Source organism: Hylobates moloch, unplaced genomic scaffold (assembly GCF_009828535.3).
Source record: "Hylobates moloch isolate HMO894 unplaced genomic scaffold, HMol_V3 SCAFFOLD_37, whole genome shotgun sequence".
In the NCBI taxonomy this organism is placed as follows: Eukaryota; Metazoa; Chordata; class Mammalia; order Primates; family Hylobatidae; genus Hylobates; species Hylobates moloch.
The window spans coordinates 122,852-140,178 of NW_026652312.1; the positions used below are offsets into that span (position 1 = coordinate 122,852).

The 17,327-nt window shown below is 40.9% G+C and overlaps 1 protein-coding gene across 6 annotated transcripts in view; it reads right to left on the minus strand.

Annotated features, from left to right (window-relative positions):
* Positions 1 to 17,327, minus strand: part of LOC116463459 (folliculin-interacting protein 2) — a 136,677-nt gene that overhangs the window by 50,519 nt on the left and 68,831 nt on the right. For all 6 annotated transcript variants that reach the window (XM_032146575.2, XM_032146573.2, XM_032146572.2 and 3 more), the window contains one exon: positions 2,426 to 2,555. In XM_032146575.2, the coding sequence (XP_032002466.1) occupies positions 2,426 to 2,555 (130 nt within the window). The remainder of the gene's footprint in view (positions 1 to 2,425; positions 2,556 to 17,327) is intronic.

Here is a 17,327-nt window from a genome sequence, read left to right on the forward strand (position 1 = left end):
GGATTTGTGTAAAGAATTACATCTTTTAAAAAACTGTTTAACAAGAATCATCTGATCCAGATGTACTAAAATTTACATCTTGAAAGTTTATCAAAAATTTATCCATAACCATAACTCTGAGCAAACTATCACAAGGACAGAAAACCAAACACCGCATGTTCTCACTCATAGGTGGGAACTGAACAATGAGAACACCTGGACACAGGGTGGGGAACATCACACACCGGCGCCTGTCGTGGGGTAGGGGGAGGGGGGAGGGATAGCATTAGGAGATATACCTAATGTAAATGACAAGTTAACGGGTGCAGCACACCAACATGGCACATGTATACATACGTAACAAACCTGCACGTTGTGCACATGTACCCTAAAACTTAAAGTATAATAATAAAAAAATTTATCCAAATGTCATCATAGTCCATAAAGCTATGTAACACTGCATCAGCAGAAAGATCCTTCTCCAAGTAAAAAATTATCAAAAATTATTTGCCACCTTGCATTTGCCAGGAGTGACTATCATTTTCAGTTATATTCATTGAAAGCCAAGTTGCTAAAACTATAAACTTTGATGACAAATGTATTTGCAGAAAAGGCTTACAACACAAGAAATCACATAATGATATTATAATATAAAATTATGACATCAAAAATATTATGTTTGCAATTTATAAGTTTATATTATTATTCATCTGTCACTATCATCTCTATTATATCTTACATATAAAGTATTCTTAAAGAAAAACTTTTTTCCTTTTTAGTCCCTTTAATAACACTTTTCTTGTTTTTTGGGTAAGAGGCACCACATTTTTATTTTGCACTGGCCCATAAATTAGGTAGCCAGCCTTGACCATATTCACAACCTTTCTGAATGTAAGATACTTATTTTAGGTGTAAGTTCACTAGAGATTCACTAGCTCCCAATGCCAGATCTCAATTCAAATTAGTTTTGAAGAATTTTGAAGGAGGTGAGAAACATTATTTCAACTTTGGATTTAAACCTGAAGGGATAAAAAAAATTTTCAGAAAACAGATGTTGAAAGAGGATGGTTTCCAAGACCCATCTCTTCCAATCACAGAAGCTGTCATAATGACAGTGAGGGTGGTGGCGGTGCCGTCTCCTGACAGTTGCAGTAATGGTAATGACAATGACAGCAATCATAATAGTAAATAATTCACACTGGCCACATTTTATTGCCCATATCCTATGTTTTGGCTAAACACCAGACTTGCTTTATCTCATTTAACCCTCCCAGCCACACTCCGAAGCTGTGCTAGTATTATTATCATATTGCAGATGATGATGCAACACTCAGAATCCAGGTTAACTTATTCTATCAGACATCTAGTGAGTGACAGGGCTAGGACTTGTGTTCACACAAAATTCCAAGCTTTTAATCATTCCATTCAAAGTCCACCAACCAAAAAGCAGCTTCTTGATGGGTGACAAAGCTATAATTTTTTCTTTCCAGCTAGCTCCCTAGGATTGTGAAAGGAACAGAAGTGAGGCAAGCAACCTGACATGTGCTGCTCACACACCCTGACCCCTCAGCTTCTCAGCTTGTCCCTACAGTGCCATCTCTTCCAGGAAGGGCTCCCTAATTCCCCCCATGACCATCACTGTATTTTCTCCATCCTGAGTCTTATGGCACTTTATGTCTCCCTATGATACTTATCATGTAACATCTTTATACCATTATTTATGTGTGTACCATCTCGTAAACTATTCAAGTACAGGCACATAGCTGAACTGTCTTATACCTTCACAGATCTCTACATATGTTGAGTACTAGTCAATTTACTAAATCAGTTAATTGATATGTAAATTTGTATAGGTACACATAAAAATTCCCCTTCAAGTATTTGGATTGTAGGAAGAACAAGTTGGAAGCTATGAATGTAACATCAAATGTACATTTTGCACACAAAACCAAATGAAATGAAGACAGAAAATACCTAGATGCCATCTCTATTTAAAATCATGTTCATATCTGTTTAGATTAAGAATTACATTTTACAAAGAGAATATATCACAAACCCTTGACTTCATATATTTTTGAATACCACACTGGTACCACTGTAGCCAAGGAAGAGATTGATCCACCCTTTATTACTTATACAAGCTACATCTGGAAGGGACTCAATTTAAAGAGAGCACACCATTTTAAATGAACACTCAATCTAGCTCAACATGATACAACTACCCAGATACTTCCCAGTGTCTTCCAAAGGAGGAGATTTTAAAATTTCAGCTTTTATTTATTCTTCCCTTTAGAACTTCTAATCTGTAAACTTGCAGGCTAAGCTGAAGCTAATAAAAAATTTTGGTTCTTTTTCCACTGACAATAGGCATGAACAGCTGCCCTGCCAGTTTCATCAAGCTGCCTACACTCGTACTTTTCTCAGCAAGAGGAAACTTGCAACTCACCTTCTTGGAATGATGCCATTTTCCAAACTCGTTGTCTGACTTCGAAGCCAGCGGCGCTGGTAACTGCTGGAAGAAGATGTAGAGGAGCTTGGAGATGGGAAAGGTGTGATCAAAAGACTGCTTAGTGAGGCTGTAGGAAGAATTCAGAATTTGAAAGTTGAGGTCAATTAGTCCTCATGTAGCTACATAATGCACAACATTAAGAATGTATTTAATACCACTGAACTCTACATTTATTATGTATTTAATATCACTAAACTGTACATTTTGCCATTAAAAAATGACAAAACCCACAATTACCTTCGCACCAACCTAATAAAATGGTTGAGATGGTAAATTTTATATTATATGTATTTTAATACAATCCAAAAATTGGAAAAAAATATCTATGCCAAGTAATCTAAAATTTCAGGTTCTACCAGTCATATCCAGCAGGGGGAGACTATAATTTCTCTCTTCCTAAGATTTCTGAACAGCAAAGAAAACATCCTTTAAAAAGGAAAACAAATTAAAGGAAATAAGAGTCACAGATGTAGCAAGCGCATAAATTAGCAGGCCCATATTACAAATGCAAAATAATCATTACTCAGACTGTAGATTGCAGATTTCTACTAAAATGGTCCACACAACATAACTATATTGCCGCCTGGTAACTAATGCCATACACAATGCTTACTTTACATATATTTCCTCCTGAGTACTCCTTCACTCTATACTTTGAGATAAAATTAGGCAAATAAGTTTTTTCCCCACCTAGTATCCTGTCTCCCAAACTTCATCTCCATATATACAATACTTATCCTCCTTCCCTCCAGCCCCCACTGCTACTGTTGTCTGTGAAAAAGAAACCTCTACTCTCCAATATGCTTTCTGCTTGGATTACTTATTTGCCTCTGAACCTTTCTCTGCTTCCTCCTGCTACATATTAGATGCCTACACCTGTGTCTCAGGAAGTATGAGCTGACAGGGCCATCCCAGACTTTTCTAACAGGCAGGGAGGAGGGACTAGTCCCTCTCAGATAGGCAAAGGGTTTCTTTCAAGTCAAGCTGCTTGATGAACATCTACTGGTTTGAAAGAATGGAAGAAAATAGACTTGCCGGGCGCGGTGGCTCACGCCTGTAATCCCAGCACTTTGGGAGGGCGAGGCAGGTGGATCACGAGGTCAGGATATCGAGACCATCCTGGCTAACACGGTGAAACCCCATCTCTACTAAAAATACAAAAAGTTAGCCGGGCGAGGTGGCGGGTGCCTGTAGTCCCAGCTACTCAGGAGGCTGAGGCAGGAGAATGGTGTGAACCTGGGAGGCGGAGCTTGCAGTGAGCCGAGATGTGCCACTGCACTCCAGGCTGGGTGACGAGACTCCGTCTCCAAAAAAAAAAAAGAAAAGAAAACAGACTTATTGTGCTTTTACTTCCCTAAGGCTAAGGAATTAGACATTGAAATGTCACTCAGTCCAGTGGAAAATAAAATAGGGTGCTACAGATGGCCAGTCAACATTTTCTGAAACAAATCACAGGGCAAAGGAAATTGATTTTGGTAAACACAGTATACTATGCTCATGAATATCACTTGATAAAGCAGTGTCTCCACATGAACTATTAGATTTATACTTTTGTAGACAAACATAAATAACCTGACTCCCCGACCTGAGCTCTTAAATACTACAGGAGTTACTTTGCTATCAACTAATAAGAAATGCCAGGTGTGCAAGGCAACCGGGGTAAGTGGTGAACAAGTCTATAATAGTATCAATGAACATGATGACTCAAGTTTCTTTCCAAAGCAGAGGTCTTTGAGATGCTTTTCCTTTTATCTAGCTGATATTCACAGAAAATTTGTTTGGTGGGTCTTAATCATCTTTGTATCCATTGTACCCATAACGATGCCTTGACCACAGTAAGCAATTAGCAAATGCTTCCTGAACGTATGGCGCTTTTTTTTTTTTTTACCCAAACTGTTACATGTGGCTGGCCCCAGTAAGCTGACCTGGTTGCCATCTTGAGACCAGACTTAAATCCCCAAAACCAAATCCACATTTCAAGTATCAGTGAACAGGTAATTTTCCTGAGAATTTTGAAGGGAGTTAGAAGAGAGCTTTTCCTTGGAGTCACACAAAATTACTTAATAAAACATCCCAATTAGACGTTTCTGTCCTGCCCCCTAGTTCCCAAAGTCCCCTACAGAATCTAGAAGTCCCCTCTCACATCTCTAGGGTCCTGCCTCTCTCCTTGCCTTATGCTGAGCAAATCAACTTCTGGCAGGCAGAGGACAAGGTTGACAGATGGTACTTGTTGGATAAATACTTTTCTCCTGTCACAGTATTAGGGCTCAGAAAATGGTACCCCAAAATACGGTGCCCTGGCATCCTGAGCACTTTGAACCAAAGGACACTGGAAGGCCTCAGAAGTCAAGTCTGTCTCAGATCTTCTCCTGACCTTCTTTCTCCTGCTCCCCCTCTTCCCTGCAAGGCAAACCACAGAAACTAAAATTCCTCTTCATTAAGACAAGTCATAGAAACTAGATCCATTTTTCCCCCAAAGCCAGCCATGAAACCTAGAAATATTACTCTAACATTCCCTTGCCTTTCTATGTAAGAGCTGGCTATAAAGAAATTCTTAGGCCTACTTTATCTGAAAGTAGATCGTAAGACCCTTAATTCCAGAAGGGGTCCAGTCCTATACCTGACAGGAAGAAACGACACACAGAGAGATCAAGAAGAATCAGGATGGGCCCTTGCTAGGTGGGTTTTCCCCTTTTGGTCTGTGACTATAAGATCAACCCCCTTTGGTCTCTGACTATAAGATCAACCCCTTTTTGTCCAATCACAAGTCTACCTGGCTACCCACTCCATCAAATCTAAGTATAAAAAGGGACAGTTTTCCCTTGGGTCTTTGGGTATCTCTGAAGGCTCCCATGCCATATAAAATTTTGATGCATTCTTCAGTATGACAATTGCATTTTTCAACTCCAGAATTTCTGCTTGATTCTTTTTAATTATTTCCATTTCTTCATTAAATATATCTGATAGGATTCTGAATTCCTTGTGTGTTCTCTTGAATTTTGAGTTTCCTCAACACAGCTACTTTGAATTCTCTGTCTGAAAGGTCACATATCTCTGTCTTTCCAGGACTGGCCCCTGGTGCTGTATTTGGTCCATTTAGTGAGGTAACGTGATCCTGGATGGTCTTTATGCTTGTGGATGTCAGTCAGTGTCTGGGCATTGAAGAGTTAGGTATTGATTGTAGTCTTCACAATCTGGGCTTGTCTGTACCCACCCTTCTTGGGCAGACTTTCCAAGTATTTGAAGGGACTTGGGTATTGTGATCTAAGTTTTTGGTCACTGCAGCTGTATCTGACCAAGCCAACTGACACTGTGCTCCCCTTGGCTGATCTTGGATAAGATCTAGAAGAATTCTCTGGATTACCAGGCAAAGACTCTTGTTCGCTTCCCTTACTTTGTCCCAAACAAATGGAGTCTCTCTTTCTCTCTCTGCTGAGCTGCCTAGAGCTGGAGGAGGGGTGAAACAAACATCCCTGTGACCACCACCATTGAGACTGCATTGGGTCAGACCTGAAGCCAGCACAGCACTGGGTGTTGCCCAAGGCCGGCTGCAACTACTACCTGGTTACCGCCTATGTTTGCTCATAGGGCTCTAAAATCAGCAGGTGGTGAAGCCAGCCAGGCTTGTGTCCTTCCCTCAAAGGTGGCAAGTTCCCCCTGGTAGGTCCAGAGATGCTGTCTGTGAGCCATTGCCTGGAGTCAGAAACCTTACGAATCTACCTGGTGCTCTGTTCTGCTGCAGCTGGGCTGGCACGCAAGCCACAAGACAAAGTCGTTCCAACTCTTCCCTCCCCTGTCCCCAGGCAGAGGAGTCTCTCTCCATGTCCACCACCACCACAGGCCCACAGTGGGTACTGCCAGCCTATAGCGATGTTCACTTAATGCCCAAGGGCTCTTCAGTCAGCTTATGGTGAATGCTGCCAGGCCTGGGACTCACCCTTAGGGCAGTGGGCTCCCATCTGGCCCAGGGCAGGCCCACAGATGCTGTCCAAGAGTCAATATCTGGAACTGAGGACCCTAAGCGCCTGCTTGGTGCTCTACCCCACTGTGGCCAAGCTGGTACCACTTTTCTCAAGCATAAGGGGCCTCTCCTCAAAGCCACCACAGCACTGACTGTGCTAGGTCACATCATGCCTCAGAGTCTCACCCAGGGCCTTAAGTCAGCAGGTGATGAATCCTGCCAGTACTGGGTCCTTCCCTTCAAGGCAGTGGGTTCCTTTGTGCCCAGGCTGTGTCTGAAAATGTCTGGGAGCTAGGGCCTAGAATAAGCACCTCATGACGTTGCCCAGTGCTCTATCCTACTGTGTCTGAGCTGGTATCCAAGTTGCAAGACAAAGTCTTCTTTACTGTTCCCTCTCCTCTCCAAGTGGAAGAAAGCTACAAACTACACTGCCTGGGCTTGGGAGATTGGTGGCACAAGCACTCCCTTAGCTGCCCTGGCTGGTGTATCACTAAGCTGTGTGCACCCCAAGTCCACTGGCTCTGAGCCCAGCACAGCATCAGAACTGGCCGAGGAGTTGCAGTCCTTGTGGTCTAGACAGCCTTTCAAGTTTATTTATTTAGGACCCCAGAGCACTTTAGCCTGTGGTGGCAAGGCTTTCTGAAACTCAAGTTCCAGCTGCTGGGATGGGTGTTTCCTTCTGGCTAGGGCTAGAGTAAGTGCTCTGTGGGCGCCAGCTGAGCTCTGCCTGGTGTTGGCAGCACTACATTCCAATGCAAAGTTTCTCCCCAAGTGCACAGATTCCCTTTCTGCACCACACGTCCAGGGGACTGGGGAGGGGTGGCACTGGCAATTCAAGACTGTCTCGCCTACCCTCCCACCCTCTATGAAAGTTAAAACCAGGTTCTGTGATCGCTCACCTGATTTTTGATTTTTATGAAGGTGCTTTTTTTGTGTGGATAGTTTTCAAATTTGGGGTTCCTGCAGGGAGGACCATTGGTGGAGGCTTCCATTCAGCCATCTTGCTTTGCCTCCTCTTCACGTAAAATTTTGATTAAATCATTTGTTATGCTTTTCTCTTGTTAACCTGTATTTTGTTACAGGCGTGTCGGCTATCACCCTTAAGAGGGGTGAGAAAAGGTATCACACCCTTTCTGCCCCTACAACACAAGACAGAGAAGACCCTGAGGTCCAATTTATTCTGGAAATTATCTGTATTATATAATTCAGGTTAGCAAGCTGAGTAAGAGTCCAGACTCCTAGTTCAAATCCTGCTTCTGTGTCTAGTAGCTGTGACACTTGGCCAGCAGTTTACTTAACCTGTCAGCTTTCTCATCTGTAAAACGGGGACAATAAAGTACCACACCTCAGTATTTTTCATGAAAGCTGCTATCTGCTAGCAGATTCTGAATTGTCTAGTGGATCAAAACCAACATTTAAAAAAACAGAAAACAGAGTATATTGCACTGTTAATATTAATCCATGAAACTTCTCTGTAACATATAAAGATGTTTCTTACTAGATCATGATGTAAAATGCTTTAGCATGGGTTGCAGACCAAAGAAAAATTTGAAAAAACAGCTCTTTCATAAGCTTCCTGTGAAGATTAAACAAATCAATACATGTACAACCCTTAACCCAGTCACCCACACGATAAATGTTAGCTTTTCACTCCTTCTAATCATTCTCGGAAAAGGTGGGCCAAGTAAGACAACTTGGTGTACTAGAAGATTATTAGTTCTAATTAGTTAATTATGAGAAGAACTTAGAACTTGTAAAAGAGACATAACAAGGGAAGGCAAAAAATCAAAGAGAACATTCCTTTTTTTCCTGCTGAATGACACTTTTTATGGCCTGCAAATGAGATGGTTTATATTAAAGTGTTGGCTTAGTGCTATCCAGCGTTTCCTCATCAAATATATTTTAAGATTTTTATGTAAAAGTGCTGTGGCACATCGTTGTTAATCGTATACTCTAGATAACAATTCAGTACAACTTTCAAATGCAAGAGGACTAACCTTAACCTGAAAACAATAGCCATTTTCACGACAAAAGGGTGGATTCAGTCAACATTAGTGTATCTGAACGTTGGCCTGCCTCACTGTCTGAATGGCAGTGCCTTCTGATGCAATGCATGCAATGCTAGAGTGCTAGTATACATCTGAGCCACCTGGGGAGCTTGGATAAAAAGAAAGCTTCGTGAAGGTGGTGGTGCAAGCATGTGTGTCCAGTAACTTGGTGGCCTGAGGCAGGAGGATAGCTCAAGCCCAGAGGATTGCTTGAGCCTAGGAGCTTGAGTCCAGCCTAAACAACATAGTGAGACCTCATCTCTTTAAAAAAAAAAAAAAAAAAAAAAAAAAAGACAAGACAGCAACATGGGCTCTCCCCCAGTTGATTCACTACCTTTGGAATAGGGCCTAGCATCTACATGATAATGAAAAGAACTTTTGCATGAGTTCAGTGCTAGCTGTGCCTCCAGTTAACTCTGTGTACTGGATAAAGAAATTCTCCAAATGGTACCTCAATTATCAAATGCCAAGACTTTTAGTTAAATTATTCACAGGCTCAGTTTCAGTTTTAAAAGTGCTATATCTAAATGTTCCTTAATATTTTTAGGAGCTTTTCTTTTACAATACTTTTATAATTAGAAAAAAGTTAATGCATATCGGTTGCAAAGACTTTGGCAGGTTTTTGCATTAAGAAGAAAATTAAAATTAACCCTAGTCCCATCACCAGATTACTGTTAACATTTTATATCTGGTTAACTCCCAGCTTAAACACAACTGTGCTTTTGCCCCCACCCTCCTATCTAAGGAGGTATCTTCAACTAGCAACCATTTTTTCCTGCAGAGATTAACAACGAGAAAAGAGAATCAATCTAAAGATTTTAAAATGCTGCTTGCTGCTGTTCCCGGCATGTGCCAATCAAGTTCAAGATTAATGTTTAACTTTCTCTGAAAAAAAATTTTTGCTACTTGTGACAGTTTACTAGAAAACACTGTAGTGATTATTTGATGAAAGAATTTAGATTTGACCAAATAAGGCCCTGAAACTCTTAAATCAAATCCATCCACTCAATGAATATTTACTGAACCCTTACTAAGTGCCTGCACCATGCTAGGGACCTAGGATGGAAACTGAAGGGACATAGGCAGAGTAGTTGCCCTTAAGAGACTTACACTCATGGAATAAATAAGATTATTTCAGACAGTGGTAACTACTATAAAAATAAGTTACCATGATTTTCTCTAAGTAACTAGGACAAAGGTTTTTGGGGGTGGTAGAGGTAAATTCTTTAATCAGTGGTCGACAATACCTTTATGAAAATGAGTCATCTCAACTGAGACTTAAATGCCAACAAAAGCCAGCCATGGAAAAGGCTCAAAGGGAGGACATCCTAGACATTCTATATGAAAAGAACCAGATAATATCAATATTTAACAAACAAAAAAAAATCTAAGCATACTCCTACTCATATATATGGATGGATTTATTTTCCCCCCTCATTCAAATATTCATTGAGCATCTACTATATGCCAGGTACTATACGAGCTGCTGGGAACAGATCTGTTGATACGACAGATTGAGTAGGTTTCTGCCTTCATGGAGCTCACACTCTGCGGGAGAAGAAGAACAAAGTCTTCAAGGATTTAACAACATAACCACATAATGTGATAAGTCGAGAAAGAAGGTGCAAAAGTCAAGCACTCAGAAGCAGCTCCAGTTTCTTCAAACGAAAAAGTTTTGAGGTTGGCTTATTTATTCTACCGAAAAATGTGATCATAGTTCCAAACAGGCAGCACCCTCAGACTTTGTCCAGGAAATAGGGCTACAGCAAATGATCAGGGCAGGACCCTAGAACAGATCTATGCCCTGCCAAGCATTTTCATTTGCAAGGAGACATCTAGGGAAAGGATGCTGCAGAGAACTCCTAACTCTTCTCTATCTTCAGCAGCCATTCAAATATATGTGGAAACAATCCCATCAAAATAAAAAATGTATCAGTGGGATCAGACCCCTTATTTCCTCTCCAGGCTCATTCTACACCACTCTCCAATCCTCACGATACATCTTTGCACTAGCCCTAGCCCTTCCTGTACCTAAGATGCTCTTTGTTGTGATCTTCACATAGTTGGTCCCTACTGCCATTCAAGTCTCAGCTGAAATTTCATCTTCTCAGAGAGGCCTTCCCTAAGTTTTCTTTTCCTCGATAGTAAGTGGTTGCCTACATTTTATTGTCTATTATCTGTCTCTCCTTTATTGAATATAAAATCTGTGAGATCAGGGATAATATCCATTTGACCACTGATCTATTGTCATATCCTAGAAAAAAATGTCTGCCACAGGAGATGCTCAAGAAATGCTGCTGGATGAAAAATGAGCAAACAGTATGTGCAGGATGACAGTGATACCCATCTCTTCAAGTGTGACAGAAATGAAGCATTAGAGAAACACATTTCTAGACAGAATTCAAATACTGAATTTGTTAAAAGTTCCCTGTGGCCAACACAGTATATACGGCATTTAGATTTTCTTTTTTCCCCTGCCTTCATTAAAAATAATTTTTTGGATGGCATAAGTGATAGTATGGCTCTGAATCTGAGCACTTTTTATATATGTTTGACACAGGGGGTATTACATCCACAACACAATAATGATCTTTGTTTACCGTAATATGACACTACTTATCTTCAAGTTTTAGCTTGAAACATTGGCAAAAATACAAGGTTCCTCAAAGTTTAGCAACTGTATTTCTCAACACACAAACATAGGAGCATTTAAAAGGTAAATGAGTATAGCTGTAATTATTGTCTAGCAGGAAAATTTCATTTAAAATAAATCAAAAATGTGAATTTAATAGGAAAATCCAATTATAAGGAATACATTATAGTTCCCAAATCACAAAATGATTTTAAGACTTTAAAGGGTCCTCAAAAGCCAAACAAGTACTTTAAAGTTTTAATAAAATTCCTATAAAGGCCCTTTAATAAAAAGCCAATGTTCTTACCAACTTGATTTCAAAACATCTTAAATTTTTTCCTTTTTAAAAAATTTGTATAATTTTAAAAAATTTATACAAAGGTTTTAAAAAATTTATAAGGGGTACAAGTGCAGTTTTGTTACGTGGATATGTTGTATGGTAAAACACCTTAAATTTTAATTTATCTAAGATATAAATGCTAGCCACCTTGGTAACAAACTCACTCTCTGCATTTATATGTCAAATTATTCTAGTGTCCTATGTCTTTTATCCATAGTTTGGGCTCTAAGAAAGAGGTGTCTACAAAAGACTTATGGAGGGCATAAAAATGTGGTCCTTTATTATTTCATTTAAGTAAAAGTTATTTAGTCTGGCTTCACAAAGGATTTTAATTCAAGTTACACTAAATTTATAGATTAATTTGCAGAATTTGATGTATCGCTCCATTTATTTAGGTCTTCTTTTAATATATTACAATTTCTCCATACCAGTATCACATATTTTTTCTTAGATTTATTCCTTTATCCCTTACAGTTTTTATTGTTATCTGCATTACTTTCTAATTTTTCTTAAACAGGTATGTAAGAATGCAAATTTAGAACGGAAAAAGCTAAGGCAAAAGACCAAAAATATTTGTGGAAATGAAAAAGATAAATATCCATGCCAGGAAAATACCAAACATTTGAAATAGGAGAAATATAAAGAAATAAGAAACTGAGCCACACTACAGATTATCAAGCTCACATATATGAAGACAAGGCAAAGCAAGGCTAAGGCCAAGGCCAAGATCTGATGGTTAAGATACAACCAGGCATTTTTAGATTTGGATAGTTTACTACTTACATAGACAGTGAAAAGAAGAATAAGCCAAGGTGCCAGCTCCCAGTGATCCTTGCCCCATACATCAAAAAGGACAACACCAACACAAAAGGGGCCAGATGTCTACAAGGCAAGTTGTGGGATAGCCCGTTGCTGGGGAGTCAGTTCTAGACTGCAGCTACACGCTTTTATATACTGCAGCTCTAGTCTGAGGCGGGTAGGGCAGAAAGTCCCATACCTCATCAGAACTCTGGAGTGGATGAGAAACTATCATGACAGCCTCCCGGGGAAGGTAGGGAAGTGTTCCAGGAGGATCAAATTGTACTGCCAGGGCTCAGATAAGATGCAGCTTAAGCCTTTGCCTATATGGAATTGTGCAAGATCAATGGGGTGTCACAGCCTTTTCCCTGACACAAAGAATAAACAAAAACAGTACCCTCCTTTGCTCTTGCTCCTCTCTACAAAGCACTCTATCAGTTCAGTTGGTGAAGGGTTCAAGTACAAATGGGATGCCATCCTTCATTATTCAATGGTCCCACACTGTAATAAAGAACCTGACTTATTTCTTGATGTTCAACTCCTGATAGCTTTTAAGCTTTACCCTCCTCTCCCTCTTCCCTTTCTGCTCCACACCTGGGCAAACTGATGAGGAAAGCCCAGGTGCTCACTCCTTTGGTACCAGTGAGAATTTCAAACCATATGCAGGAACCCTCACCCCAGCCTTATCCTGCAACCACCATAAAAGCCCCAGTGTAATCCCCTGTCCCATTCTCTCAAGACATTCTCCAACCAGCTCAAGAAGCCCACCCTGTTGTCTCCCCAGAACAGCCTCATCATGTGCGTAATAAACCTTTTTCATATCCTCTTGGTGTGTGCATGTAGAGTCATCAATCTTGACATCTAAACCAAAGTTTGGATGGTTGTACATCCTGTATCTGCAGAGTGACCAAAACACATGTCTTATTTGAACACTATGATAATGTATATTCTTACCCTGAAAGTTCATTTCAAAGCACTTAAATAAAAATGTTTAAAAGTATATATTATGGTCGGGCGCGGTGGCTCACGCCTGTAATCCCAGCACTTTGGGAGGCTGAGGCGGGCGGATCACGAGGTCAGGAGATCGAGACCATCCTAGTTAACACGGTGAAACCTCGTCTCTACTAAAAATACAAACAATTAGCCAGGCACAGTGGCAGGCGCCTGTAGTCCCAGCTACTTGGGGGGCTGAGGCAGGAGAATGGTGTGAACCCGGGAGGCGGAGCTTGCAGTGAGCCGAGATTGCGCCACTGCACTCCGGGCTGGGCGAAAGAGCGAGACCCCATCTCAAAAAAAAAAAAAAAAAAAGTATATATTATAAGTTCTCCTTATACTGACTTTGTTTATTTTACCACTTTTAAGAACAGAGGAAATGCAGTTGCAGACAGAATGGAAAAGGCATTTTTCTTATCAATGATGTGAATACTTTGACGAGGAAGAGTTTAAAGCTGAATTCAGGTCAGTAGACAAGGCTTGATGACACTGGTCTCAATCCCAGCCCTTACTCCACTCATATACTCAAGGCTTCCAAACTTTAGCTTCTGGCTGGGCATGGTGGCTCATGCCTGTAATCCCAGCACTTTGGGAGGCTGAGGTGGGTGGATCACCTGAGGTCAGGAGTTCGAGACCAGCCTGGTCAACATGGCAAAACCCCGTTTCTACTGAAAATACAAAAATTAGCTGGGTGTGATGGTGTGCACCTGTGATTTCAGCTACTTGGGAGGCTGAGGCAGGAGAACAGCTTGAACCTGGGAGGCGGAGGTTGCAGTGAGCCGAGATTGCACCACTGCACTCCAGCCTGGGTGACAAAGCAACACCTTGTCTCAAAAACAAACAAACAAACAAACAAAACAAACAAATTTTAGCTGCTGCTCCAACCCATCTCACTAGAGCTGGTTTCCTATTTCTAACTTACAGCTGACGATGCACAACTGGAGAACATGTAGACATTTCTAGGTAAAAATGTATCCCAATCTCTGTAGCTAGAAAATTATCTCAATATCTGTCTCCCCGACCTGGCCTCCTGCTTTCCCTGTACTGGGTAATGCTCACCTTCCACTTGCTTTCTCAGGTTAGAAACTGGAGATGCATCCTTGGTTCCTCCTTCCTCCTCCATAACCTGTGTTCCATTAATCACTGAACTTCGCCGATGTAACCTCCTAGGATGGCTGAAACCCAACCCTCTTCTCTCCCAAGACCCTACTTGAAAATTTCTAATGCGAACCACTAGAATAACCCCTTAAAAAGCTATCTTTTGGATCTGTATATGTAAAGAAGACATATTCAAAATATCCAAAAGAGAATACAATGAGGATGCATTTCCCTCCATACCTGCCCCAGCTTGTGCTGCTTTTTCCAAAGACATTCTATGAGTGGAGAAATGGCTGATTCTAGGACGGGGATAGGAAATACACAAGATGACTCTGGAGCATCTTGTCTTGCCAAAAAGTAAGGAAGTGCTCAAAATACTCACCCCAACCCCTCACAGGTAGAGGTATGTTAAAGGAGCATGGGAGCCTACTGAGAGAGCTCCCAATGGTCAAAACTGAAACAATTTGAGCCACAAATAAATGAAGTGGTGGGGTGCTGTGGCTCATGCCTGTAACCCCAATATTTTGGGAGGCTGAGGTGGGAAAATCGCTTCAGCCCAGGAGTTTGAGACCAGCCTGGGCAACATAGTGGGGCCTTGTTTCTACATAAAAGAAAAAAAATTTTCTGGGTGTGGTGGTGCATGACTGTAGTCCCAGCTACTCAGGGGGCTGAGGAGGGAGGATCCCTTGTGCCCAGGAGTTTGAGGCTGCAGTGATGCAGTGAGCTATGATCACACAAGAGCACTCCAGCCTAGGGACAAGCGAGACCGTCTCCAAAAAATAAGTAAATAAATAATAGAAATGAAGTAGTACTGGGTTTTAGCCAACAGTGAAAAATAAATATCTTCCAGTCCATAGTAGAATAATGACTAAACAAATAAATGGGAGAAGAGACGTATCTCCATGCAGGAGAAGTCCAAATAATTTATGTAGATATTCTGTCCTCAAGGAGAGGCAGCATAATTCCCCACCCCTTACGCATGGGGTAAGCATACTGACTTCTTTCCAAAGTACACAGCCTGGACAGGAGGAAATAAAGAGTAACTTTACAGTGGAGAAGCTGACAAACACTACCTCAGCCAGGTAATCAAGGCCAATATTAACAGTCATAAATAATGTTGGTGGTATATACCCTTATAGGATGTGATGAAAATGGCACTTTACTTCCATGATCTTCCTTCCCCAAACCCACAACCTCAGTGTAATCATGAGAAAAACATTAAACAAATTCTAATAATGGGGCAATCTACAAAATACCTAACCAGTACTCCTCAAGATTACCAAAAACAAAGAAAATCTGAGAAACCACCACAGCTAAGAGAAGCGTGAAGAACATGACAACGAAGTGTAATGTCCCAGAACCAGAAAAGGCCATTAGATGAAAAACTAAGGAAATAAAAAAAACTGTGGACTTTAGCTAATAGTAATGTATCCGTACTGGTTCATTAATTGTAACAAATATACCATACTAATATAAGATGTTAATAATAGGGTAAACTGAGTGCAGGTTATATGGGAACTCTTGTACTACCTTCTCAATTTTTCTGTAAGTCTAAAACTGTTCTAGAAAATAAAACTATTTTTAAAAATTTCCCCATTTATCAACTGTTTAGACAGGAAGTTAAAAATTGCAGGCCTGGGCTAGGCATGGTGGCTCACACCTATAATCTTAGCACTTTGGGAGGCCAAGGTGGGTGGATTGCTTGAGCTCAGGAATTCCAGACCAGCCTGAGCAACATGGCGAAACTCCATCTCTACCAAAAATACAAAAATTAGCCAGGTGTGGTGGTATGTACCTGTAGTCCCAACTACTTGTGAGGCTGAGGTGGGAGGATGGCCTAAGCCTAGGAGGCAGGGGTTACAGTGAGCCAAGATTGTGCCATTGTACTCCAGCCTGGGCAACAGTGCCAGAAAAAAAAAAAAAAAAAAAAAGCAGGCCTAAAAGAGAATAAATAATATCTTTATGTCTTTAATTTCTCTACATCTTCTACTGCTAACTTAACTCTCACACTTGGAGCTCCTGCTCTGTTTCAGAACCTGGGCCTTCATCCCTACACAATTTTAGATGGGTATAAGCAGATGAAATCTTAGAGAACAAACTACAGTGTGAACATAAAGAGTTCTTACATTAAAAGAGTGTTAAATGCCACCACAGGTGTGAAGCTCACACTAGTCTTGACGTGGACTCCGTGACTTCTGAACCGCTCCCAGGTATGATATCTGAAGGTAAACACATCTACCAGGATAGCAAGGAGAGCAAAATGCCACTCAGGGCCATTTGCAGCCCTCTCCACCATCTGTGCTCCCTTCCTCCCAACAGGAGAACCGGAGACTGGAAGTAAAGACTGCCCAGAATAGAAGTTAAACTACCAAGGAAAGCCAGCCTTCTCCAGCTTTCAAAATTCACATTGGTATCAACATCTATCCCCCATTCCCTCCAGTCTGGTTGGTCCCTAGTTCCTCTCATGGACTGCAAAAAAGCATTCTGAGCTGGCTGAATCTTTACTTTTAATCTGACTTTCTACTTTAATTTGAACTTGGCTTCCCAACTTTCCTGTTTCTCAAAGAGCAAGAAAAAGTAGTTTCAGGAGCAATTTAGAATCTGAATACAAAACAAGTAAGATTTCAACCTGTACAACATGAACCATTTATATGAACTATATTATAAACTGAAAAGTTACCTAGGAAAATCCAAACTTCTTCCTAATAATGTTTCTTTGTTATTAGGTCCCTCAAATTCCCTGAATCTTTTCTCCACAACAAAAAGGGGCATAAACAAATAAATAAGGTTACAGCTGTACAGAAACTGTGATGTCAGTGTTCAGAACGGGCCCCAGTAAAATGTTGCTCATCTTTCTTTCTTTCACAGAGAGCTAAAGAGCTCCCACCACACAGAGGCAAACACGTTAAATTCTGTCACCCACTAAGACAGCCATTTTGACTAAGAGCGATCTTGGTTCTAGGGCTGTG